We start from the raw sequence: 27,247 nt of genomic DNA on the forward strand, positions 1-27,247 counted from the left end.
ACCCTTGGGAGTACTCAGGTAATGGAAGAGCAGAGAAGACAAGGGGTTTTTTTGTATTTGGTTTTTTTTTTTTAAACTTTATTTCGTTTTTAATGCCAACAAAAAGTGCAATACAATTTACATACAAATAATAATAATCAAATAAGCACTTATAAACAATCAGAATCTATACAAAAATAAAATTCCCTCCCCATCCAACATTACCATCAGGAATAATACCAAAACAAAAGATATACTCTCCCCCTTCCCGCTCCCAACCCCCCCTGGATATGTGGGTACAAAACAATGGAAAATAAAGGGCAACTATAACAAATCTACAAAAGACGTCAATGGACCCCAAACCAATTTGAATATCTTATGCCCTAGCAAGTCAGCAATCATTTTCTCATACTTATGCATAAGCCTGCCCATTTTGTTTGTTTTTGTTTTAAATTAGTCCCTGAAACCCATAAGGAACATTATTAAATTTAACCCTGCATTGTATTTGTAGCCAGTGGCTCTTTGCAGAAATGGTATGATGTGATCACATTGTATTTGTAGCCAGTGGCTCTTTGCAGAAATGGTATGATGTGATCATACTAGTTCTTATAAAATGTGGATGTTGTACAGAATCTAGAATATTTCAATCTGATCAAAAAGGCCCTTAAAGGAAATTGATCAGAGGGCTAGATGCACTAAAGTCAGCGATCATCACTAAAACTGTTTTCACAGCTTTAGCAATGATTGCTTTTATCGTGTGGCAGAAGGTGAGGGCGACATCGGACCAGCGTGGAGAGAAGAAGGAAAACATGGTGAGCCACGGGGACCACCCAGAGCCTTGGGGCAGGGCTGTGAAAAGAGGAAGTTCCCAAACTATAACTGCAAGGCCAGGAGCACTGCTGCGGGCCATATAAAACGGCCAGGTGGGCCGGGTTCAGCCCGAGGGCCTTTTGTCACATGTATTGACACATGTGGTCTAGTGCATTATAGTATTAACTGAGCATTGCTGGAATCCTGGTATTGTTCTTTTATTCTGAATTGTTTGAAAAAAAAAATGGTTACTAGTAAAAAAAAAAAAAAATTATTACTTTTAAAAATTATTATTATTTGAATATATTTGTAAGTTGACAAAGCTTCCTGAATCAGAACATCAGAATCAAAAGAGCATACTTTTTTATGATTTTCTTTTTTTTTTAAAAACATTTTTTTTAGGACAAAACAGGGCTATAGGAGCACAAGCAGCTCACAAACTTCAGGTAAGTGCTTTAGTGCCTCATTATGATTTGGTTATTACTTTTCCCAACTTGGGCAGGAGAAAATCCTTTGTGCGTTTATATCCCAACTTAGATCTAGTTTTAATCCTGGCAGCAATGAGGCCACTTTATATTTCACCCAATTAAAGTAGAGTCCTTACAGTCTACCAAGATCTGTCAGTCTGACTACTGGGAAGGCAGGTGTAAGCCTCTGCCTTTGTAAATAGTTGGGTTTAATTAACTATAGAATGTTGTATAGGCTCTAGTCCTTCACCAAATCTTTATATTCTTTGAGGAGGCCTGGAGAACATAGTTCAGGGGAGGCACCATCTTTGGGATACAGGTATCTTGAGGGTTGGGACTAGCAAGACATGAGTACTTTGTCACCTGGGATCACTTGCTCTGTTCACTTCTACAAATGCATGCCAATATTTAGATCAGTGCCCAAATAACTTACAAGATAACCCCCCCCCCCACACACACACACACACACAACCAAGGCCAGCAATAAAGTCTAACATGGCTTTGTAAAAGTGTGTATTTGCTCCAGTGCTCTTAGGAAGTCTGTGAGTGTTGAAGCTAATACTGCTGCCGCCAGCAATTTTTTTTTTTTTTTTAAATAACGTGGCTTCATAAAAGGGGGAAAGTTTTAACAACCTTATTGCTGTCCTAACTATCCAGGCACTTAACCTGGTTAGTAGTATGAAAATCTCCATTAATTTGGTAAATACTGGCTCTGCCCTGACTCCTCAAACCTCTCTGGATTAAACTGGATAGTGCTGCAGTGATCTGCTGGATTGTCAGCAGCACTGTCCTAACTATTTGGTAGGTTAAGAAGTCTAGCACTCCTTTTGAAACATAAGAACATAAGAAGTTGAAGTGACGTCAGCTCACGGAATGGCTGCTTGAACTCAGAGCTCCGTAGGGGCACATGTGCTTTTCAAATTTTACAGCGTTCTGAACAACGGAGATTTAGAGCTTTCAGTGGAGTTGGATTACAGCAGAGATGGAGACCCGAAAGAAATTAGAAAAATACAAATTTCCTATACTTGAAGGAGAGAAATCGGCTACCGCGAGTGGTAGTTCGTTGCTGGGAAGCAAAAAAAAAATGGCGCCGGCACTCGTGGAGTCGGACGAGGACGAGCCTGTTGCCGGGAGCGCATCAGTTGAGGCGGTCACACCCCAAATGCTACAAGATTGGTTTAGAGCATTAAAGGAAGAAATGGTGGGTGTTCGAAGGGATTTAAAAGCTGCGATGATTGAGCTGCGGTCGGAAATAGCTGAGCTGGGAGGTCGGGTGGGGGACACAGAAGATCGAATATCGGAGTTGACCCAAGACCTGATAACTGTGCGGGCTGAACTAGATCAAGTGCCGCCCTCCATCCAGACCTTGCAAAATCAAGTGGAAGATCTAGAGAATCGATCTCGTCGTTGCAATTTACGTTTCAAGGGAGTACCAGATATTGAGGAGTATAAAGACTGTGCTTCTGTGGTGAGCCGAATATGCACTGAAATATTAACGGAAGCACACGGCTCCCTGCCTGGCCCCATAGTACTTGTGAGGGCACATCGCAGTCTAGGCCCTGCAAGAAGCACAGGGCCTAAAGATATTATTGCTTGCTTCCAGGATTTTGGGATTAAAGAGAAAGTACTGCAAGTGGTGCGGCGCAAACAGGACTTTCGTTGGAATAACATCTCAGTGGGCATATTTCAGGATCTAGCGTGGGTTACCTTACAAAAACGTCGGAACTTTCAACAGATCACGCAATTGTTACGAGCTGAGGGTCATCGCTATCGTTGGCTGTTTCCATTTGGAGTATGGATAACGATTGATGGGAAATCTAAACGTGTTGGTGATGTGGAGGAGGTGTGGGCAGCCCTGAAAGAATTGGGGTGCAAAAATGTTCCTGAGGTTCCTGCTCTAGCTGCTACAACTAAGAAGGCGGAGAAACGTTCTCCTGGTATTTGGTCCACTGTTGGGCGTACTGGGAAGCGGCACTTGAACGAACATACCTGATAGACAGTGGTGCTTCTGATCCAGATTGGTTCTTTTTTCTCCCCCTTTGATCTGTGTCAATAGATCTTGGTTAAGGGGAGTCTGACTTTAGCCAGCAGTTTACCGGACTGCTTGTTGAGAAGAAGAATATTTTGCCTTTGTTCTCTCAGACTGTTGTTTGCAATACTTCATATGGGGTTCTCATAGCAAGCATTATTGTCTATGAAGCCTAGATTTTGAGTGTTTATTTTTGTTTTGATATATTGCTAAGGTTGTTCAATGGGGTGGCACATTTTGGATTTAAGGGTAAGGGAGAGGGACGCTTGTATGATGGGTTTGAGTTGCCCTCTGTGGGGGGGAGACCTTACTTCTTCTCTCTGGCTACCCAGAGTCTGGGTCAGTCGGAGACGGAAAAACAGAAGGGGGGGGAGGGGGGGATTGGAGGGAGGGAAAAGGGGGGTCATTCACAGAAAGATGGTTCTCTTGTTTTGGGCTCATGGAATGTTAATGGCCTAAATAACCCAGGGAAGCGTAGTATAGTTTTTCGTGAGTTGCAGAGGTTAAAGTGGGATATTTGCCTGCTACAGGAAACTCATTTGAGACCAAGGGATGAGAGGTTATTGCATACCCATCATTATGATCATTTGTGGACTCATCGGGCTAGAGGTACACAGAGGGTGGGGGGTATAGCTATATTGGTCCGTAAAGGGATAGGATTAGAGGTGAATGATGTCTTTAAAGATAAGGAAGGACGCTGTTTAGCTATTAGGGGTCAGATTCAGGGTAAAGTGATTACAATTATTAATATATATGGGCCAAACACAGATCAATCTCATTATTATTCTAATCTTACTGAGGGCCTTTGTGCTTTTGTAAAAGGTGCTATTTTTTGTGGTGGAGATTTTAATGTGTGTCCAGATCTCTCTTTGGATCATTCCAAGGGGGGAAGGGCGATTCTTAGACGACACAGTAAGGCATTAGTTCAGTTTATGCACCAGTTGGGTCTGGTAGATTGTTGGAGATTACTCCATAGTACTCAGAGGAATTATTCTCATTATTCCCATGCAACCCAGACTTATACGAGAATTGATGGCTTGTGGGCACATAGAAACCAATGGGGAGGGATTCAAGAAGCGGAGTTGGGTAACATTCAGATTTCGGATCATGCCCCTGTATGGGTGGTCTGTAAGGGGCTCAGGATGCAATCTGGTAGACGATTTTGGTGACTAAATGAATCTCTTTTAGGGGACCCTATTATATTACAAGAAGTAAGGGATTCAGTAGTGGACTTTCTACACATAAATGATAATGGAGAAGTGGGAGATGGTATTCTTTGGGATACACTGAAAGCAGTTCTCAGGGGTATTTTTGTAAAATGGGGCGCCCGTAAAAAGCGGGATAGAGCTAGGCGCTCTTTGGGCCTCCGTGAAAGACTGATGGAATTAGAAAAACAACATAAGTCTGATCCCCGACCCAGGGTATATGCAGAATTAAGTAAAGCACGGTTGGAATTACATCAACTCCAACTTGAGGATTTAGCATTTAGGAAGACACAATTGAAACAGGCCTTGTTTGAGAATGGAAATCGGTCTAGTGCTATGCTGGCCCGTTATCTCCGAGCTCGTAGGGTATCTACTACCATACAGTGTATTCGTGGTACAGATGGGAACAGATATAGAACTGATAACGATATTCAAAAACAATTTGTTACTTTTTTCTCAGGGTTGTATAGTGGGAAAGCATTGCATACTGACGCTGAGATCACGGAATTCTTGAATATAGTCCCACTGCCTAAGCTTTCTGTTTTGGATCAGGAAGGGTTGGATATTCCAATAACAGAAGGGGAAGTGGCAGGGGTCATTAGAGGTTTAAAAGGAGGTAAATCTCCGGGATTGGATGGGCTGCCGAATGTGTTCTATAAAACTTTTAGAGAACAGATTATTTCTTTGTTGGTAAGGGTTGGTAATGGGGTGCGAGATGGGGGCTCTCTACCTAATTCTATGCGAGAGGCAGGGATAACGGTCTTGCTGAAACCAGGAAAGGACTCTGAGCAATGTGGAGCATATCGTCCCATCTCATTATTAAATGTAGATGCTAAAATATTGGCTAAAGTGTTAGCATTGAGATTGGGAAGGGTGTTACCGGGACTTGTCCATGTTGATCAGGCTGGATTTATCCAAAAGCGTCAAGTGGGAGATAACATTCGTCGAACATTACATTTGATATGGGAGGCTCAGCAACATCATAGTAAAATGGTGCTATTATCTATTGATGCTGAAAAGGCATTTGATCAAGTGAGTTGGGAATTTTTGTGGGCAGTTATGGAACAGATGGGTATAGGGGGAATGTTTGAGAGGTGGATACGGAATTTTTATTTGGGGCCCAGAGCTTGTATTAATATTAATGGGTTTTATACAGACTTCTTTAATATCTCCAGAGGGACTAGACAGGGTTGTCCACTATCCCCTTTACTTTTTGCTTTATATTTAGAACCCTTGGCTTGTTATATTCGGGATTTGGGGACAATTAAGGGAATTCATTTGGGGGGGAGGGAACATAAATTAGCGCTATTCGCAGATGACATTCTGTTATACGTACGGGATCCGGAGATTTCCTTCCCTGAGCTTCTAGAGGTGTTTGGGAAATTTAGAGGTGTGTCTGGCTTTACGATTAACATGGACAAGTCCGAGTTTTTGAATATCTCTTTGGAGGAGAGGGACGCACAGTGGTTGGTTGATAATTTCCCAGTACGGCGAGCTGGGGATCATATTCGTTATCTAGGTATCTTGCTCCCTACTGAGTTATCGCGTCTATATGAACTTAATTATTCTAGAATAATACGCTTAGTGCGGATGGATATGCAGACTTGGAAGGGGTTATGGTTATCTTGGTGGGGACGTATTGCGGTTATCAAAATGAATATCTTACCACGCTTATTGTTTTTATTTCAAACACTTCCCATTGACGTACCTAAACGACTATTACAGGTATTGCAGAAGGAAATTCGTTTTTTTATTTGGCAGGGGAAGCACCCTCGGTTGAGTCAACAGGTGCTTTGGTCTGCTCGGGAAGACGGGGGTAGGGCATTGCCAAATTTATATTGGTACTATGAAGCGGCACAGCTTCGTTTTTTGCTTGATTGGAAGATAGCGGTATTTAAACCTGGAGTTCAAATTGAGCAAAGTTATGTTCCTCATTGTGCCCTGAATACTTGGTTGTGGACCTCTTTGTCGGTTTCTGAGCGATTACAGGGACAAAGGAATCCATTTTTTTGCCATCTAATCCGGGTTTGGGGGTCTCTGTGTCAAAAGGAGAGGAGAAATAAAGGGGTTTCTACTCTTGCTCCACTAGCGGGGGAACCGCGGTTTCTTGCGGGAATGGAAAAGGGAGCTTTTCGGAGGTGGGAATCTCAGGGTATTATTATATTTCGGGATGTACTTATGGGGGGCTTTTTGCCTACTTTTGCGGGGTTGGTGGCTAAAAAACCGGGATTGGGGGGCGAATTCTTTGCTTATATGCAATTGAGGCATTTTATGATTTCGGTTGGTTGGGATAGGGGGAATCCTCAGGGGTCTGAACATTTAGAAAATCTATGGGTGTTATTGGGTAGAGTGCCGAGACCGATTTCCATTCTCTATAAATATTTGAGGGGTAGGGAGGTGATTTCCCTTCCTTTCAAACTACATTGGGAACGGGACCTTCGTCTCAAGTTTTCTGCGGATGATTGGTCCCGTATTTGTGCAGAGGTCCAGAGGGCATCTCATTGTATTTTAGTTCAAGAAAATGCATATAAAATCTTAACACGCTGGTATTATACACCTGAACGGTTACATCTTATGTACCCTTTGGTTCCTAATTCTTGCTGGAGATGTGGTAGCGGACCAGGTTCCTTTTTGCATATTTGGTGGGAGTGTGGGAGGATTCAGAAATTTTGGGTGCTAGTTACTCGCTCTTTGACAGGTTGGATTCAGGATCCGATACAACTTGTACCTCAGGTGTGTCTGCTCGGATTACATAATGTTAGAGAAGCTCCTTGGCAGACAAAATTGGTCCGAATGGGGTTGGCAGCAGCCAAATGTTTGATAGCACAGTATTGGAAGAAGTTAGTTGCTCCATCAGAAGTTGAATGGTTGGAAAAATTACGAAAACTTGCTCAGATGGAATGTTTAGCTGCTAAGCATTATGGCTATTATGACAGTCAGAAGCGGACTTGGGACAACATTTTTCATTGTATTTGATCCTATCTTTCTGTAGAGTGGGGAGGGGGGGGTTAGGGGGGAAGGGGTAGGGTGGTTGTTTGGGAGTCTCTTTGCAGAAACAACAAGGGGACTTCCGCATAGTGAATATTATGTTGATGTTTTTCTTGTTTTCTTTTTATCTTATTTTATTATATGGTATTATATGATGGGCTGTGGGATTGGGGTATTATTGCGCCCTGATTACTTTGTGGGCTATATCGAGTTGTTGTACTATTCTACAGAAGTGTTCTTGTGGTGATTATATTGTTATTGTTTTTATTACAAAATACTAATAAAAATTGAAAAACAAAAAAAAAGAACATAAGAAGTTGCCTCCGCTGGGTCAGACACAAGGTCCATCGTGCCCAGCAGTCCGCACCCGCAACGGCCCTTCAGGCCCATGACCTGTAATGTGATCCTTCTCTAATCCCTTTTATCCTTCTATCCATACTCTGTTTAAAACCTATCTCTACCTCTATCTGTATCCTTCAATCCCCCTATCGTTCAGGAATTTATCCAATCCTTCCTTGAACCCCCGTAGTGTACTCTGTCCTATAACAACCTCCGGAAGCGCATTCCAGGTGTCCACCACCCTCTGTGTAAAGAAGAACTTCCTAGCATTGGTTCTAAAATTGTCCCCTTTCAGCTTCTTTGAGTGCCCCCTGGTGCTTGTGGTTCCCAATAATCTGAAGAATCTGTCCCTTTCCACCCTCTCTATGCCCTTCATGATCTTGAAAGTCTCTATCATGTCTCCTCTGAGTCTCCTCTTTTCAAGGGAGAAGAGCCCCAGTCTTCCCAACCTGTCTGTGTATGAAAGGTTTTCCATACCTGTTATCATTTTCGTCGCTCTTCTCTGGACCCTTTCAAGTATCGCCATGTCCTTCTTGAGGTACGGTGACCAATACTGGACACAGTACTCCAGATGCGGATGAACCATCGCACGATACAGCGGCATGATGACTTCCTTCTTCCTGGTTGTAATGCCCTTCTTAATAATACCCAACATTCTGTTTGCTTTCTTGGAGGCCGCTGCACATTGTGCCGTTGGTTTCATTGTAGTATCTACCAGCACACCCAAGTCTTTTTCAAGATTACTATCCCCTAGCACTGACCCCCCCATTTTGTAGGGTTTTTTTCCCTAAATGCATGACCTTGCATTTCTCTATATTAAAGCGCATTTGCCATTTGCTTGCCCACTCCTCCAGTTTGTTTAGGTCCCTTTATAGGTCTTCACATTCTTCCGTGGTTCTAACCCTGCTGCAGAGTTTGGTATCATCCGCAAATTTTATAACTTCACACTTCGTCCCTGCTTCTATGTCGTTTATGAATACATTGAACAGCAGCAGTCCGAGCACCGACCCCTGGGGAACACCGCTCGTGACCTTCCGCCAGTCCGAGTAGTGGCCCTTCACTCCGACCCGTTGCTTTCTGTCTGCCAACCAGTGTTTAATCCATCTGTGTACGTCCCCTTCCACCCCGTGGCTCCACAGCTTCCTAAGAAGCCGCTCATGGGGCACCGTGTCAAAGGCCTTTTGGAAGTCGAGATAGATGATGTCTATGGGTTCTCCTTTGTCCATCTGGTTGTTTATCCCTTCAAAGAAGTGTAGTAGGTTTGTTTGGCACGATCTTCCCTTGCAAAAGCCATGCTGGCTCACTTTTAGTTGTCCATTTTTTTCTATGTGTTCGCAGATGGTGTCCTTTATTAGTGCCTCCATCATCTTGCCTGGGACTGAAGTCAGGCTTACTGGCCTGTAGTTCCCCGGGTCACCCCTCGATCCCTTTTTAAAGATAGGTGTGATATTTGCTATTTTCCAGTCCTCCGGGATCTCCCCAGTTTTCAAGGACAAGTTGCAAATTTGTCGGAGAGTTTCCGCTATTTCGTTCTTTAGCTCTTTTAGAACCCTTGGGTGGATTCCATCCGGGCCCGGAGATTTGTCGCTTTTTAGTCTGTCTATCTGTTTGAGGACCTCCACATGGCTTATCTCTATATGCACCAGTTTTTATTCCTGATCTCCACTTATGATCTCTTCGGGTTCTGGTACATTCGATGTGTCCTCGCTCGTGAAGACCGACGAGAAGAACTTGTTTAACCTGTCGGCTACCTCTTTTTCCTCCTTTACCACCCCCTTTCTGTCTCCATCATCCAATGGTCCTACTTCCTCCCTCGCCGGTTGTTTCCCCTTGACGTATCTGAAGAACGATTTGAAGTCTCTGGATTTCTCAGCCAGTTTCTCCTAGTATTCTCTCTTTGCATTCCTAACTACTCGGTGACATTCTTTCTGGTAATTTTTGTGTTCTTTCCGGTTCTCCTCGGTTTGGTCCTTTTTCCACTTTCGGAACGATTTTCTTTTATCTCCTATCGCCCTCTTTACTTCTGTCGTTATCCATACCGGGTCTTTTGTTCGATTTTTTTTGCACCCTTTCCTAAACCTGGGAATGTACAGGTTTTGTGCTTCCAGCACCGTGTCCTTGAATATGGACCATGCTTTCTCTACGGTTTCCATCCGTTTTGAGCGATTTTTGAGTTTCTTTTTCACCACTGCTCTCATAGCTTCATAGTTCCCTTTCCTGAAGTTGAGCGTTGTCACTGCAGTTCTTTTCACGTTGGATGCTCCTACCTCTAATTTGTACCGGATCATGTTGTGATCGCTATTTCCTAGTGGTCCTACAACTGCCACTTCCTTTGCAGGTCCCCCTAGTCCGTTTAGGATTAGGTTGAGAGTAGCATTCCCTCGCGTTGATTCTTTAACAAGCTGTTCCATGAAGCAGTCTCCCACAGCCTCCAGGAATTCCATTTCCCTCGCACAGCTTGCGTTCCCAATGTTCCAGTCTATCCCGGGGTAGTTGAAGTCCCCCATCACCAGTACACTTCTGCTTTTGCATTCTCTCCTCAATTCTGCTTCCAGTTCTTTGTCGTTTGCTTCCGTTTGTCCAGGCGGGCGATAGTACAGTCCCAATTTTATGTCAGCTCCATTTCTTCCTGGTAATTTAACCCATAATGATTCCAGTTCTTCCACCCTTGCTGCTGTATCCAATCTGGTCGAGTGAATGGTGTCCTTTATATATAGTGCTATTCCTCCGCCCTTCTTGTGGGTCCTGTCTCTCCTATAGAGATTGTACCCGGGCAATACTACGTCCCATTTGTTGCCTTCAGTCCACCATGTTTCTGTAATTCCTATAATGTCCAGGTCCTCATTCTTAGCTGTGACTTCCAGTTCTCCCATTTTGGCCCTTAGACTCCTTGCATTAGCATATAAACAGTTTAAGTCCTGGTATTTTCACTTCCTCGTTGTTCTGCCTTGTGAATTTTCCCTCTTGCCGTCCTCCTTGCGGGCTTCCAGCCCCTGAATTCCGTTTTGTTCTTCCTCTCCCAATGTCTTATCTTTCTCGTCCTCAGCCTGGTTCCTCAATTTCAACTGTTCCCCTAACTCCTGCTGTATGCTCTTCTTTTTGTTCTCTGGTTCCACTTGACCTTTGGACCCCTGTGGTGCGTCATTCGTTTCTTCCCAGCATTTTTTCCACTCAGCATCTTCATTTGATACTGTTTTCCGAAATGTCGACGTCTGGTCGATGTTCGGCTTTCCCCTTCTTCTCAGTTTAAAGCCATCTCTACTTCTTTCTTGATGTTGTTCGCCAGCAGTCTTGTTCCCGCCGTGCTCAGGTGTAGTCCGTCCCTCCTGTAGAGCTTGTTCTTCTCCCAAAAAGTCGTCCAGTTCTTCACAAAGTGGAAGCCTTCCTGAAGAACTGGACGATTTTTTGGGGGAAGAACAAGCTCTACAGGAGGGACGGACTACACCTGAGCACGGCGGGAACAAGACTGCTGGCGAACAACATCAAGAAAGAAGTAGAGATGGCTTTAAACTGAGAAGAAGGGGAAAGCCGAACATCGACCAGACGTCGACATTTCGGAAAACAGTATCAAATGAAGATGCTGAGTGGAAAAAATGCTGGGAAGAAACGAATGACGCACCACAGGGGTCCAAAGGTCAAGCGGAACCAGAGAACAAAAAGAAGAGCATACAGCAGGAGTTAGGGGAACAGTTGAAATTGAGGAACCAGGCTGAGGACGAGAAAGATAAGACATTGGGAGAGGAAGAACAAAACGGAATTCAGGGGCTGGAAGCCCGCAAGGAGGACGGCAAGAGGGAAAATTCACAAGGCAGAACAACGAGGAAGGGAAAATACCAGGACTTAAACCTTGACCTTAAGGAAGTGGAAGGTGTGGACCTTTTTAACATTAAGCTATTCTATTAAAATGCATTCCTGTGGGCTATTTATTATTGCTCTGATTCACAGGTATGCCTCTGTTAGGTTAAATTAGAGGTGAAGACATTTCTTTTCCTTTGACTTCATTTCCATTTATAATCCATTGAGATAATTAAGAAAAGCAATAATCCTTTTGTTTTTGCAAACTACAAGTTTTCAAGTGTATTTCATATTTGTTAAAATCACTTTTTTCAAAGATTACACAATGATGTTTCATTATTATATACCATTTCCCATTATCTGCTTTTAATCTTTATAACGCATTTGTTAAGGGAAAATATTCCTGAAACAGAAAACACCTAATTATCTGAATATGCATAGCTGTGGATGTGTGAATAAGGCATGCTAATACTAGATTATGCTAGTATTCAGTAATGGAATCTGGGTGCCCAGATGTTGCTATAGAAAAGGCTCTTAACCATGCAGCATAATGGAGGTGCCCACTTACAGAATTGATCCCAGCTGGTCTGAGTATTTCTATTAAGATAAACTGACTGAGGCAAAACTTTTTTTCTTTTTTTTAGCTAATAGCACATTTGTTCAGGGGATTTCAAGTTTGTGCAGAGGATGTTCTTTTTTTCAAGTGCCATATTTCAGGAAAATTGGAATCTCAGCAAGAACAATAAACTTTTTTTTTTTTTTTTTTTTTTTTTTTTTTTACAAAACTGGCAGCTACTTATCTCGATCTGTGGATGCTCCATTCACTGAATGTTTCACCTAGAGACTGAACTCACCAGCTGTAAAACTCTTTCACTCTCAAATGCACGGTTCCTTTTTTTATTCTGCCTGTTTGCAGTTGCAGTCTTTTTTTTTCCTTTCTGCCAGTCTGCCCTCTAAAAGATTTAGTATGAATGAATTATATAACAACGGACTGCTGAAAAGCATTACTGAGATTTTCCTTCCTCTATAGAAATATTTGAGTGGTGTACACATATTTTTTTTAGGGGGGTGGTTATCATTCTAGGATTTTTAAAAAGTTATTTAGGGCTCCTTTTATGAAGGTGTGTTAGCGTTTTTAGCATACGCACTGGATTAGCGCACGCTATAGCATACGCTAGCCAAAAAACTACCGCCTGCTCAAGAGGAGGCAGTAGCGGCTAGCGCACGCGGCTATTCCGCGCGTTAAGGCCCTAATGCGCCTTTGTAAAAGGAGCCCTTAGTTTGAGTAGTAGTCACCTTTGCTTCATTGACTACAGTAAAGCTTTTGACTGTGGATCACGATAAACTATGGAGAACTCTAATGCAAATGGGAATACCCAAAACACATAACTCAACTGAAAAAGAACATATATGACTCAGGTCTTGATGCACACAGACATCTAATAAATAAACTGAATTTCCTCAGGATAGGTCCCAAAGTGATGGGCTGGGTCAAGAACTGGTTGAGTGGAAGGCGACAGAGAGTAATGATCAATGGAGATCGCTCTGACGAAAGGGGTGTTACCAGTGGCGTGCCTCAAGGTTCTGTTCTTGAGCCTTTTTTTTTTTTTAACATTTTTATAAACGATATTGCTGAAAGGTTGTTGGGTAAAATTTGCCTCTTTGCGGATGATAACAAAATCTGCAATAGAGTAGCACGCTGGATGGTGTGAATAACATGAAGAAAGACCTGGCAGAGCTTGAACAATGGTCTGAAATTTGGCAGCTAAAATTTAATGCTAAGAAATGCAAGGACATGCATTTGGGCTGCAAAAATCCATGGGAATGGTACAGTTTAGGGGGGTGAAGAAATTATGTGCACGACAGAAGAGCGGGACTTGGGTGTGATGATCTTAAGGTGGCCAAACAGGTTGAAACGGTGACGGCGAAAGCTAGAAGGATGCTAGGTTGCATAAAGAGAGGTATGGCCAGTAGGAAAAAGGAGGTATTGATGCCCCTGTATAAGACTTTGATGAGTCCTCATTTAGAATATTGTGAACAATTCTGGAGGCCACACCTTCAAAATGATATTAAAGGATGGAGGGATAGAGGGGCAGAGCTTACCTAAGATGGCAGCTTGAAGCTCTCATGAAGACGCCGCTGAAATTTCCTTTCCAATTTTACTATGGTAAAGAGGAAATCTAAGATCTGGGTGTTCGGAGGAATCAACTTCGTTGACTGGACAGATGGACACTTTTGTGGTGTGTACTGTAATTCCCACTACGAGTCCTAGAATAGAGATTGCTCCTCTACAAAGGCCTAAGGTTTTCAATATGGAGATGATTTGGGAAGCTATATCAAATTTACAACTTTCTCTGCGTAGTCAAATACAGCAACTTTCTTCTCGCTGTACAACGGTGCTCTCAGAGAATTTGGAAATCAAGAATAAAATTTCAGTTTTGGAAAATAAGTCAGTTGACTAAGGCCAGATTGAAAGTTTTGGAAGTACAAGCTTTGACTTGGGATAAAGACAGCGGGAATTTACCCTTCAAATATGAAATGTTGGAAAATGCAATTACTTTACCCACCTACTGTAGAAGGTGTAATCTCAGGATTATAAATTTTCCTAAAATTTTTCTCAATTACAGCACAAGATATGTTTAAAAGATACTTAATTGAGATTCTGAAAATACCCGAGGCTTCATATCTACCTCTCTCCAAAATTTATTTGCCTAGGAGGATAAAACCTCAGAGTCCCAATCAGCAGAATTTATCTGCTGATAGTTTAGATGTAGTTAATTTCCTTGAGTGGTCTGATGTTGAAGCCCAGGTTCCTGCTACACTTTTGGTTCAGTTTGCTATCCGTTCAGATAGGGAATGGTTGCTTAAATTTTTCTATAAGTATAGAGATGTTTCCTTTATGACTTATAAAGTAAGAATGTATCCAGACCTACTCAGAAAAGAAGAAAACAATTTCTCCTTTTGAGACCTCAGTTAGTACAGTTAGGAGCAACCTTCATTTAGTGACAGCTCTGTAAATGTGTAATGATTTACAAAGAGGATATGTTTTCTATGAGCCGCAGCAGTTATCTAAATTTATCTCTACTAAAGGACAAAGTGTATCGTCTTCGTGGGATTTGTATTCAAGTAAATCTGCTCAGTGAAGATTGTTCAGGAGCTGTTTAGCTCCATCTTTGCTTTCCTTTTTCTTTTTGATATCTTAATCAGTCTATTCTTTCAGGTCCGTCCCTAGATATTGTGGACTAATTATACTTTGGAATGTACAATTTATTCTTTAAAAATTGGCGGTGTAAGAATATTTAATTCTTGCTATTTGATGTATTTCAGTTTACATTGTATTTTTTCTTTTTGACTTGTATTATTGTCAAATGTTAAAATTTGCATAAATAAAGAATTTTTAAAAAAGTATGAAGTCGGTCCAGAGGAAGGCTACTAAAATGGTATGTGGTCTTCATCATAAGGCATATGGGGACACTTAAAGATCTCAATCTGTATACTTTGGAAGAAAGGCGGGAGAGGGGAAATATGATTGAGATGTTTAAATACCTATGTAATGTAAATGGCGAATGAGTCAATTCTCTTTCACTTGAAAGGAAACTCTGTAATGAGAGGGCATAGGTTGAAGTTAAAAGGTGATAGGCTCCTGAATAATATAAGGAAATACTTCTTTACAGAAAGGGTGATACATGCATGGAACATTCTCCCAGAAGAGGTGGTGGAGACAGAGACTGTCTAAATTCAAAAGGGCCTGAGATAGGCACGTGGGATCTCTCAGAGAGAGAAAGAGATAATGGTTACTGCGGATGGGCAGACTAGATGGGCCATTTGGCATTTATCTGCCATCATGTTTCTGTCTCTATGTTTCTAAAATTAAGAAGCTGCAGTGAGAACTGACTATGGCAACACTGATTGGTTTCCAATAAAACATGGCATCAGGCATGTATGCATTTTGTCACTTTACATGTTCAACCTGTACGGTGAAAGCATCTTCAGAAAGCAAATTTGGAAGAAGAAGAATGTGTGTTTCAAAGTTGGTGGCCGAAATATAAACAACCTGCACATTGCAGATGATACAACGCTCGTCGCCAGCAGCAAAGACAACATGCTATATCTACTGAGAAGCCAAAGCCGAAAGTCAACATGGGATTAGAACGGAACATAAACAAGATGAAGATCATGAATATGGAAAATGATGGAAGATTTTGAACTTGAAGGCGGTAGAATAGAAGTTGTAAAGGATTTCAATCTCCTGGACTTTTTTGTAAACAAAGAAATAACTAGAAAGAGGAAATACTCTGCAGAATAGCACTTCAATGAAGACTCTCGACAAAATATTCAAAGGCCAAATGAAGATCAGACTTGTCCAAACACTCATTTTCTCAATGGTCAGTTCCGGATGCGAGAGCTGGACACTACGGAAACAAGACAGAAAGAAGATTGGACACTACAGAAAGTTTCAAGTTTATTAAAATTTTTGATAAAACGCAAATCAAGATTTCTAAGCATTTTACAAATTGTATTAAAATAAGGGGAAATCACTAAACATATAAATACTGACTAAATAATGCATCACAAATGTGAAATGATAGGAAAGTGGGGGTAATTACAATTTAAAAGTAAAGAAAACATAAAGGGTAAACTACAATGGGAAAGCAGGAGAATGAAGATTATTTAATAACCTTGGCTATTACTAAGTCTATTCAGCAGTTGTAAGCATCTCAGAAGAGGTAGCTCTTTAGATTTCCCTTAAAGAAGATTGACTCATTTGAGCTTTGGTGCTGGAGAAGGATTTTAGGCATGTCGTGGACCATCAGAACTACTAACAAATCGATTCTGGAAGAGATCAAACCGGCTATGTAATTTGAAGCCTAAATGATGAAGTTACGACTTGTCTTATTTTGGTCACACCATCAGAAGAGAGAGATCACTGAAGAAGGACATCATGTTTGGGAAAATCAAAGGAACCAGGCAAAGAGAGCTACCTGCAATGACTGGACACATTGAAAACAACCATGGGGATGATGCTGGTGGTCCTTTCTAGACTAGCACAAAACAGATTTCTTTTTAGATCCGCAATTCATCAAATCACTAGGACTCGAGCACAAGTCGATAGCACCTTACAACAACAGTAGTCACTTAGTAATGAAACGTGCAACAATTTCCAGTCCTGTTCTACAGAATCTGCATTTGAGTTACCAGGTTTTCTTCTGCATATCCTTGCTGAAGGCATTTCTGCCAGAACTTCAAGCCATTGCTATGCAGAAACCTTTCTTCCTCTACATTCTTCAGAATTTTTTGCATATTGGGTAGCCAGCCTCACATGAGAGAAGGATGCTAGCTTTAGATGACCTATACAAGAGAGATTTATTGGAGTGACTAGGTTTTTTAAGCGGAGAAAATTTTGAAAATGAACCTTCAGTAAAATAAGGGATTGTGGTAGATGATAGCAGGCTAAGCTCAAGGTCTCATCTGGCTGAAAATGAAGTAGAAAGATACATACTAAAAAATAGGTATCTATTTTAAATAAAGCACCTTTATTTGGTAATCCCCAAAATAAAAGTATATATTTGTCCTTCAAAGGAAGGGGCTAAAGCAATAGAGAAATCAAAAGCAGAAATGTTAAGTCCAGTCTTTGGACCTGCAGGCTTCATATTGGTTCCCTTTTCTGATATTCCCTAGGTGGATGCTTTCTTTCACCTCACTGAAGCCATTGCTTTTCATATAAGCTGTAGTTTCACTTTCAGAACATTGGATACCTGTTTTAGGCACCTCCAGCTTATTTGTGCTGTAGACAAAGATATGAATAGTTGATGGTGCAAACCATAAAATACTATACCAAAAGTAGTTCCAGTGCAAAAAGCACACAAGTCCTAAACCTGTAGGTAGTGCATCTTCACCCTTGAAGTATTCAGAAGGCATCTACATTTTCAACTCCACTTCACTTCATTACCGGGCACTACTCTCTCTCTCTCTCTCCTCTGTTTTTTCCTTTTGCAAGCGAGTTGAGAAGGTGTTTTGTTTTTTCATCTGCTCTGTTTTTTGGGGGTATTATCCTTTTTTATGGTATTATCCAATGTTTTTTTTTAGAGGCTTTGAGTGTTATAGAGGTTCCCAATAGCCCTGGGAAAGCTCTGCCTGGGAAAATCTGCAGACTCAGACCCTGATGCAAAAAAGGTAGGGCTGGAACTGGTCTATGGATACACAAAAGGGTTCTCTGTGGCTGCTACCGATTCACTAACCTGCCTGATCGTGACCGATCTGTGTCCGATCCGGGCAGGTCCGATGGATTCAGAAAGCAGTAATATTCTAGTGGGGGCGATCTGAGGAATGCCCCCATCTGCCGGCACAGATCGTTAGTGTGCGATCCCAATGCATGCGCATACCATCTGTAGATGGTCTCTGCATGTGTCTAAGACCTGTCTTGAGCCGCAACTTTTTTTAAAAAAAATATATATATATTTTACTTTTTAGCGGGTTCGCTGTGTGGGGAAGGGCAGCAGAGATTCGGAGGAGAGCAGGGCGGCAGACAGGAGAGATTCGGGTGGCGATTTGGGGGAGAGCAGGGCAGCAGGCAGGAGAGATTCGGACAGCGATTCGGGGGGAGAGCAGGGCGGCAGCCAGGAGAGATTCGGGGCTGCAGAGAGTAGGGTGGCAATGGAGCTGGAGAGTTGGAAAGGACGTTTGCGACTGGTCCCCAGCAGTTGCTTCTTGGGTTGATCGGCCAGCCCACTTGGATCGCAAAATTTGTGTTGTGAATCACGTCCCTGCCTACTTTGCTTGCTGTTCCCCCTCATTTGCATGCGCGGATCGGAATCGGATCGGCAGAGAGGTAAGTGAACTGGACCAGAGTAAAATCGGTCGCAAAGGGGTCGCAAACCGATTGGTACATGATCTGTTTGCTTAGTGAATCTACCCTTAGTTACCTCTCCCTGTATTAGCAATGGGCTCCTCAGTAATTGGACTTTCTCCTCCTTATAGACCTCTCTCTAGATCTGTGATTTCCTCTTCCCTTTGTTTCAGCATGTGGTGTGATCAAGCCTGACCTGCCTTTGGGTGAACTGACCATAACCTCTCCTACTTCCCGGACTACTTTTAAGGAAGATATGAGTTTCTGCATGCAATACCATTTTATAGTTTCCTCCAATTTTGAGAGAGGATTCCACTTCCCAGTGACTAAATGGAAAGTGTGACCTCTATTACCCTTATATCGTAAGTTAGATTCAGCTTAGGAGCAAGAGCCCAAAGTGTTCCTCTGTGTGGCAGAGAGCACACATTTCTAGGGGATTCTAGTATAATAGAATTTTTTTTAAATTTAAGTCTTCCCCCTTTTAAAAAGCCATGTTAGGCAGGCTTTTGCTTTTTTTTTTTTTTTATCACCAGCCATGGTGGTATTAGCTCCAATGCTCATAGAATTCCTATTAAGCGTTGGAGCCTAACGCGGCTTCATAAAAGGGGAGTTAATTAGATAACCATAAGTTCTTGATTGCATAAGCGTCTACACACATAACAAATTCCTTTACTGAGACGTCTACATATGAAAAACAGGAAGTGAGAGAAGAGAGAATTTGTTAACCAGCAATAACATTCAAAGAAATGAAGCCAAAGATAGCTGCTTTTTAGTTTGCAAGTAGAGGGCAGTTTAAACAATTTGGCCACACTTTAGAGACTGTTTGATCTGTAAAACAGTGATTCTAATATTGTCAATTAATCCTGCAGCAGGTTGACCTGAGCTGGAATATGTATGCAGATGGCAAGCTCTTTTTTAGTGACAGTTTCTTGATTGAGCAACTAAAATCCGGAAAAGATCCTGATGTTCAGCAATTTTTTAAGCTCTTGGCAATTTGCCACACAGTAATGGTGGATCGGACCGAAGGTAAGCTTTGAAAACTGCCTGATAAATTTTATTTTAGGAAAAACATTGAAGCCTTCTCTTCTCCTCCCCCTCCCCCCGCAAGCTATAGATAGCTACATTTTTCCCCCCAATTCTTTATTTGTTTTAAAAGCCCAACACAAAGTGCAACAGATTAACCAACAATTGGTACAAAAAACATCACTCATTACAATCAAATAATAAGATAAGTACTTATCCCCCCCTCCTACCCACCCTTCCTGGATGTGCATAACACTCATTTGGAAATCTAAGGGTAATATTGATGATCAAGTCGTACAAAATTTTGTTAATGGATCCCAAACCTCTTTGAATTTATTATAGTGTCCCAATTGTAGCAAGTTCATACGTTCAAATTTATAAACTTGGCATAAGGTTTCCCATCAAAAATTATAATTTATTCTATCCCATTTTTTCCAGTTTTTTGTAATTAGCTGCATAGCAACTCCTGTCATGATAAGAAGTAATCTATTCTTATTTGTATTTATTGGACTCTTGGGCATTAACAGTGTTCCAAACAACACCACGTTGTATGACAATGACATTGATAAACATTTTTATTTTATTTTACGTTTCACTTGTAAAAACAAAATTGTGACTTGTGCCAATGATATTTGATGAATCAATTTTAAAACAAATAAAAGGACTAATTCATTTCAGAATTCTAATTCTCCATTCTTTCTAATAATGTAGGCGATATCACCTATCAAGCAGCTTCACCAGATGAGGGAGCGCTGGTAACTGCAGCCAGGAATTTTGGGTTTGTCTTCCTGTCACGGACCCAGAGCACTATCACAATCAGTGAGATGGGAATTGAAAGGACCTATAAGGTTCTTGCTATTTTGGATTTCAATAGTGACAGAAAACGGATGTCGGCAATAAGTGAGTCTAATATCTAAATGGATAAAGAAACACTTTATCCATGGTAACTCCTTTTGTAATCTGCCTTGAACCGCAAGATAATAGTGGAATAGAAATCACTAATGTAATATAAAGATGACACATTAAGAAATAAGAGGCAAGAAGAGTGCTGACAGACTTAGGCTCTGGTTTCCAACCGTTTCTGTGAACTGCGGCCTCTTTCAAAATAAGGATCGTTGGATCTTTAACTTATTTTATTAACTCTTTTTTTTTTTAATTTCTCTTAGGTATTTTATTCCACTGCCTTGCCTCAGGTTGCGCTCTGAGATTATTATTTATCTATCTATTTATTTATTTTTCTTCTTCATCTTACTTCTATTTAAAGTTCTTAAATGGCTCTATTAATTTCCATTGTTAAAACTTTTTCCTATGTTATGCCTATTTTTCTGTAACTGCATCGAACTGTAAGGCATTTCGCAATATACAAATAAACACTTATGTTAGTTGCTCAAAGTTTTTTCTAGACACAGCTTTCATGGTTGCAGCTGTAATGATGCCTGTGACCCAACTGAGGTGCATCAAAATGATGCACTTGTGTAGTTCCCACCCAGGCTGTGATGCCAAATGCGGCATGCAACCTCTTTGGGCTTGAGTTTTTTTACATGCACAGATTTTTCAAACTGGGCACACTGAGCTCCAGTGTGAATAGAGTGTTGATTGCCTGTTCTCCCTGAGAAACATGTCTCTTCCTCTCACTTCCATCACCATGATCCCCTCTCCCTAAGCTGATTCTTCTGCTGCCTTAACATCATATTAAGAAAGGGAATGTGGAAGAGGAGTTATATTAGCTCTTTCCTCTCCAAAATAACAAACACAAGCAAGGTTTGCAGTTATAAAAGCATAGGTTATGCAACAAGGCATGTTTTTAGTTTTTTTTATAAATGTGCTGTAGAATTTTGTAACTTCCAGAAAATAGACTGGCGATCAATCCGCAGTTTCCAATAGGAAAGATGGCATTGCAGGATACAGATGACGTTATTGATAATTTTTTTTTAAAAAAGCCTAACACGGCTATTTTTACTTAACAGGGGGCCTGTTTCCCTCTCCACCACCATACCCAACATTTCTTCCTCTCATCCTTCTCTTCCCCATGCATCTCTACCTCTCTCCTCTCTCTCTCTGCCCACCTCTCTCCTCTCTTTCTGCCCAATTTCCCTCTTTTTTCCTTTCCCCATGTCTTTCCCTCTCACTCCACACCTATATCCAACAATTCTCTTTTTCTGTTCCCTCACCCACTGGCAGCATCTCTTTCCCTCCCTTCCTAACCCCCCTCCCCCGTGCATCATCTGTCCTTCCTTTATTCCAAACTCCAGCCCCCAACCTCTCCCCAGTTCACGATTCCCCCACCTACCAGCTCCTGCCGCTGTATTTTAAAATCTTCAGGCAGCCGGAGGCACAACAAAGCCAGCCTCTCACTGTCTGCCTCGGAAATATTCTTTCTACAGTATTCTGCATAGGCAGAAGGCTGCAGAAAGAACACTTCCAGTGCAGGCAGATGACAGGAGGCTGGCTTCATTGCACCTCTGGCTGCCTGAAGATTTTAAAATACAGTGGCAGGGTGCTGGTAGGTGGGGGAATCGGGAACGAAGCCTGCCTCCCGCCATCTGCCTGCCTGCTCTGGAAGTGTTCTTTCTGCAGCATTCTTGTGTTGCTTGGCGTCGGGAGATAGTGGACATATGGAAGTCAGAAGAAACCCTGGTGAATGACCTGGGAAAATGAGATTGCTGATATATATTCAGAGGGTTTGGTGGCAAATTAGCTAACTTCAATGTGAGAGGACACAAAAAGAAAAGGCAAGCAGAGAACATTGTGGGGCAGTGACCAGAACTGAGGGAGGAAGGATATTAGTGCATTTCTTCATTAATTTTTGTAAAGTAATTTAAGTCAAAGCTTCACTTTTTCTTTTGTTTTTTTAAACTTTGTTGTGCTTTCAAATGTTGTAACTACACTACATATTGGTATTAAAACCCTGAGCAAAAAAGGGAACGTTGAGTGTGCACCATAGATGGCAGTCTTTACATGAAGATGGTATTTGCTAAAAAATTTTAAGTCCTCCTTTGAGGAAGAAGTTTTCACTGTTCAGAATATCTGAAGCATGTTGTACTATCAATTTATTACAGTAAAAGAACCAGAAGGTAATATCAAACTATACTGTAAAGGGGCTGATACAGTTATTTATGAGCGTCTACACCCAGACAACCCTATAAAAGATGAAACGCAGGAGGCATTAGATGTAAGTGTGACTCGCATTTCTTTGCTCCACTGTACTTGGTACGATCACCCACAGAGCCACTGTAAGTCTGCAAAATAGTTCAAGCTAGGGAAGAAAGTCTATCCCCTTCCTGACCTGGCTCTGGCTCTCGAGGACCGGAATTGCCTACCCCTGGTCTAAGTGGTTGTTAGCATATGAAATTAAGACAGCAAATAGCTTGGAAGATCAGTGAGAAAATTTAACTGGCTACAAGCCTGAATGTTGGTTGATGTCTAACGTTTGGTTGACCGCACTGATCCAGAAATGGCCTGGCTTTGAATATCTAGGCTTAATGTAGCCTATGGCTATCAGTGGCTTAAAAACTGCTGACGGTCATGGGATGAATATTACTACTACTACTTATATTGGGCCCTGAGATTTGGATTGTGGGTTATAAATGTTGAAGTCTCCATTAACGCTGAAAATCCCCAGCCATATTTTCTTCCTGTTTAATTATAATTCAGTACACAAGGTTGGAGATGCACACGCAGGCCTAAATTAACTTGGTTCATTTCCTGATTGTAATGAACAGTATTAAGATAGTATACATTCCTGTGTGGGCAAAGGTTTTAAGAGTGCTTATTTCCACAACTCAGCTTTTATTTCTTTCCAAATATTGATCACAGTGTAGTGCAGCTTAATCTTTATTATGTCTCCAGTACAGCTCGTAGTTGTGTTCCAATTCTAGTGACTCTTAGGCTGTGATCGATAATGTGGGTATCCATAGGTGGTATGGGTTTCCCTTTGGGGTTCCCAATTACATTGCATGATCACTTGACACAGCATCACTTGACCTTTTTGCTTTTGCTTTACTAGTTTTGCATCGCACATTTTAAGTGGAGGAGGATACCACACAGGCAGTTGTTTTATACCTTTCATTGTGGTTTATTTTATACCTTAGCAACCATGGACCTCTGAGGAAGGAGTGTTTTCCGAAACATGGACCGTGTCAGGTCCCTTAGTTTGTTATAAGGTGGTATTTTTAACTGCATAAAATAAAATATTTGGTATAATAAATATTGCCTGCATCTGGTACATAGGAGTCTGCAGTTTGTTTTTTTGTTTTTGCTTTGGCTGGCGATACTGCAGTTTTCGTTGGATTCCTTTGTGTTGTCACTTGACGCAGCATGTCATATGAAGCTGCCTTCCAAGTGTTTACCGAAGGTGGATGAATCCTCTTATCTTTTCATACAGGTTTTTGCAAATGAAACCTTAAGGACACTGTGCCTATGCTATAAGGACATCGAGCCTGCCGAATTTGAGATGTGGTATAAGAAGTACATGGCGGCCAGTGTGGTTGCAAGTAACCGTGATGAAGCCCTGGATAAAGTGTACGAAGAAATTGAAACCAATCTGATTGTAAGGACCTCGGATAAACCCTTCAAAATGCTTCTCTTAAGTGGTGGGAACTGCTTTCTTGAAATCTAATTCATGAATATGCATCACATGACAACCTGGACTACCTGGGGTTCCCCCCAGTACAGGTTTGGGAACCACTGCTGTATGGCTTGGGATTAGGGCTCCCAGAATTCTGTTTTTGGTGTATTTAAGAACCTGGTCCTGATACCTACCGTATTTTCACGCATATAACGCGCGCGTTATACGCGTTTTTACCTACCGCGCATACCCCTCGCGCGTTATATGCGTGAGCGCGGTATACAAAAGTTTTAAAACATAGTTCCCACCCCGCACGACGCCCGATTCACCCTCCCAGCAGGACCACTCGCACCCCCACCCCGAACGACCACTCGCACGCGCTCCCACCCGCACCCGCATCCACGATCGGAGCAAGAGGGAGCCCAAGCCCTCTTGCCCGGCCGACTCCCCGACGTCCGATACATCCCCCCCCCCAGCAGGACCACTCGCACCCCCACCCCGAACGACCGCTCGCACGCGCTCCCACCCGCACCCGCATCCACGATCGGAGCAAGAGGGAGCCCAAGCCCTCTTGCCCGGCCGACTCCCCGACGTCCGATACATCCCCCCCCCCGGCAGGACCACTCGCACCCCCACCCCGAAGGACCGCCGACTTCCCGACAATATCGGGCCAGAAGGGAGCCCAAACCCTCCTGGCCACGGCGACCCCCTAACCCCACCCCGCACTACATTACGGGCAGGAGGGATCCCCGGCCCTCCTGCCCTCGACGCAAACCCCCCGCCCCCCCAACGACCGTCCCCCCCCAAGACCCTCCGACCGCCCCCCAGCCGACCCGCGATCCCCCTGGCGACCCCCACGACCCCCCCACCCCCCTTCCCCGTACCTTTGGTAGTTGGCCGGACAGACGGGAGCCAAACCCGCCTGTCCGGCAGGCAGCCAACGAAGGAATGAGGCCGGATTGGCCCATCCATCCTAAAGCTCCGCCTACTGGTGGGGCCTAAGGCGCGTGGGCCAATCAGAATAGGCCCTGGAGCCTTAGGTCCCACCTGGGGGCGCGGCCTGAGGCACATGGGCCCAACCCGACCATGTGCCTCAGGCCGCGCCCCCAGGTGGGACCTAAGGCTCCAGGGCCTATTCTGATTGGCCCACGCGCCTTAGGCCCCACCAGTAGGCGGAGCTTTAGGATGGATGGGCCAATCCGGCCTCATTCCTTCGTTGGCTGCCTGCCGGACAGGCGGGTTTGGCTCCCGTCTGTCCGGCCAACTACCAAAGGTACGGGGAAGGGGGGTGGGGGGGTCGTGGGGGTCGCCAGGGGGGTCGCGGGTCGGCTGGGGGGGCGGTCGGAGGTTCTTGGGGGGGGGCGGTCGTTGGGGGGGAGGGGGGTTTGCGTCGAGGGCAGGAGGGCCTGGGATCCCTCCTGCCCGTAATGTAGTGCGGGGTGGGGTTAGGGGGTCCCCGTGGCCAGGAGGGTTTGGGCTCCCTTCTGGCCCAACTACCAAAGGTACGGGGAAGGGGGGTGGGGGGGTCGTGGGGGTCGCCAGGGTGGTCGCGGGTCGGCTGGGGGGGCGGTCGTTGGGGGGAGGGGGGTTTGCGTCGAGGGCAGGAGGGCCTGGGATCCCTCCTGCCCGTAATGTAGTGCGGGGTGGGGTTAGGGGGCCGCCGTGGCCAGGAGGATTTGGGCTCCCTCCTGGCCCGATATTGTTGGGGAATCGGCGGTCCTTCGGGGGGAGGGATATATCGGACGTCGGGGGGGGGGGCATCAGGCTTTCAGGATGGGGACAGACCTTCAAGGGGGGACAGTGCACGGAAGTCAGGGGGGGTGAACGGAGAGTCGGGACAGCGCACGGAAAGTCAGGGCAGTGCACGGAAGTCAGGGGGGGGTGAACGGAGAGTCGGGACAGCGCACGGAAAGTCGGGGCAGTGCACGGAAGTCAGGGGGGGGTGAACGGAGAGTCGGGACAGCGCACGGAGAGGCGGGGCAGTGCACGGAAGTCAGGGGGGTGAACGGAGAGTCGGGCAGCATGCGCGGTATAATCGTGAGCGCGTTATATCAAAGTTTTTGTGCTTATCATCGTGATTTCTGCGCGCTATACACGTGTGCGCGTTTTATACGGGTGCGTGTTATTTGCGTGAAAATACGGTACTTCTTAATGTGGTAGTACTCCCAAAATATTGCTTTAAATTAGGGCTGCACATTTAGCACGTTTTTAATACAGTTAATGTGTTAAAAAAATTAACTCACTTTAATTGCCCTCCTCCTCCTACTGGTGGCCCTCTGAACTTACATGGGAATTTCCACTCTGCTACTGCCACAACCCCCACGAATCGGCACCTTTTCCTTCGTCCCCTCTCAGACTCCCTCCTCTCACCTCCAGCTTTCAAAACCCTGTTCTTTGCTAGCTGCAACAGCAGCAGCACTAACTTGCTGGGTTAACCCGGAGACTTTCAGCCAGGTCCCGCCATAAATAGGAATTTGCATCAGAAGGGCAAGGGACCTGGCTGAGGAAAGGCTCCGGGCTGGGTGCCATTTTATAGAATAGTGCTTAGTGCTGTGATCCATACTGAATTTTAGACGCTGATCTATGTATTGTGTAATACTGCATGCAAATCCTAGACATGCCCTCCTGGATCCATGCAGAAGAATTTATTTAAAAGATGTATATACTGCCTTTAAACAATGCGGTTTCCATAAAATAAACATATATAATTGAAGAATATAAAACAAAATTACATTTGAAAAATTAAAGCTAAATTACAGTACCATAAATACATTTTCTTTAAAAGAAAAAGAAAGAAACCCTTATATCCATTCTTTGTCACCGAGGGCCCGGAGTGACATTCTGAATTCTTTTTAAAGCTGCCCTGAGTGTTTGGGTTTTTTTTGGGGGGGGGGGCAGTGGAACACGAGAGGAATGTGTTTTTCCTTTTCTCTTTTAAGTTTTTTTAATTGATTTGGTTTTTGATCCTTCAGTTTTTTCTTCTTTCCAGTGTGAGGGAGGTGTTAATTTTTCTCAGTGGGCTATAAGAGTCAAAAGCCTACTGTATTGTTCTCATGTGGTATATTTGGTACTGGGGAAGGGGTGGGTATATTGGAGTGGGCTTGGGGGGGGGAACTTAGAGTTGGGGAATGTAGACATTGTTTACTGGTTCTTATTCTTTGCAATTTCTTCTATTTGCTGTTACTTGTTGGTTTTGTT

The 27,247-nt window shown here is 43.4% G+C and overlaps 1 protein-coding gene across 8 annotated transcripts in view; it reads left to right on the forward strand.

The window, feature by feature from the left end:
• The window catches only part of ATP8B1 (ATPase phospholipid transporting 8B1), a 281,690-nt gene that overhangs the window by 212,793 nt on the left and 41,650 nt on the right, over positions 1–27,247 (forward strand). For all 8 annotated transcript variants that reach the window (XM_033933791.1, XM_033933758.1, XM_033933749.1 and 5 more), the window contains 5 exons: positions 1,192–1,235; positions 19,329–19,485; positions 20,194–20,382; positions 22,542–22,654; positions 23,867–24,031. In XM_033933791.1, coding sequence (XP_033789682.1) covers positions 1,192–1,235; positions 19,329–19,485; positions 20,194–20,382; positions 22,542–22,654; positions 23,867–24,031 — 668 coding nt within the window. The remainder of the gene's footprint in view (positions 1–1,191; positions 1,236–19,328; positions 19,486–20,193; positions 20,383–22,541; positions 22,655–23,866; positions 24,032–27,247) is intronic.

This window comes from Geotrypetes seraphini, chromosome 1 (genome assembly GCF_902459505.1).
Source record: "Geotrypetes seraphini chromosome 1, aGeoSer1.1, whole genome shotgun sequence".
In the NCBI taxonomy this organism is placed as follows: Eukaryota; Metazoa; Chordata; class Amphibia; order Gymnophiona; family Dermophiidae; genus Geotrypetes; species Geotrypetes seraphini.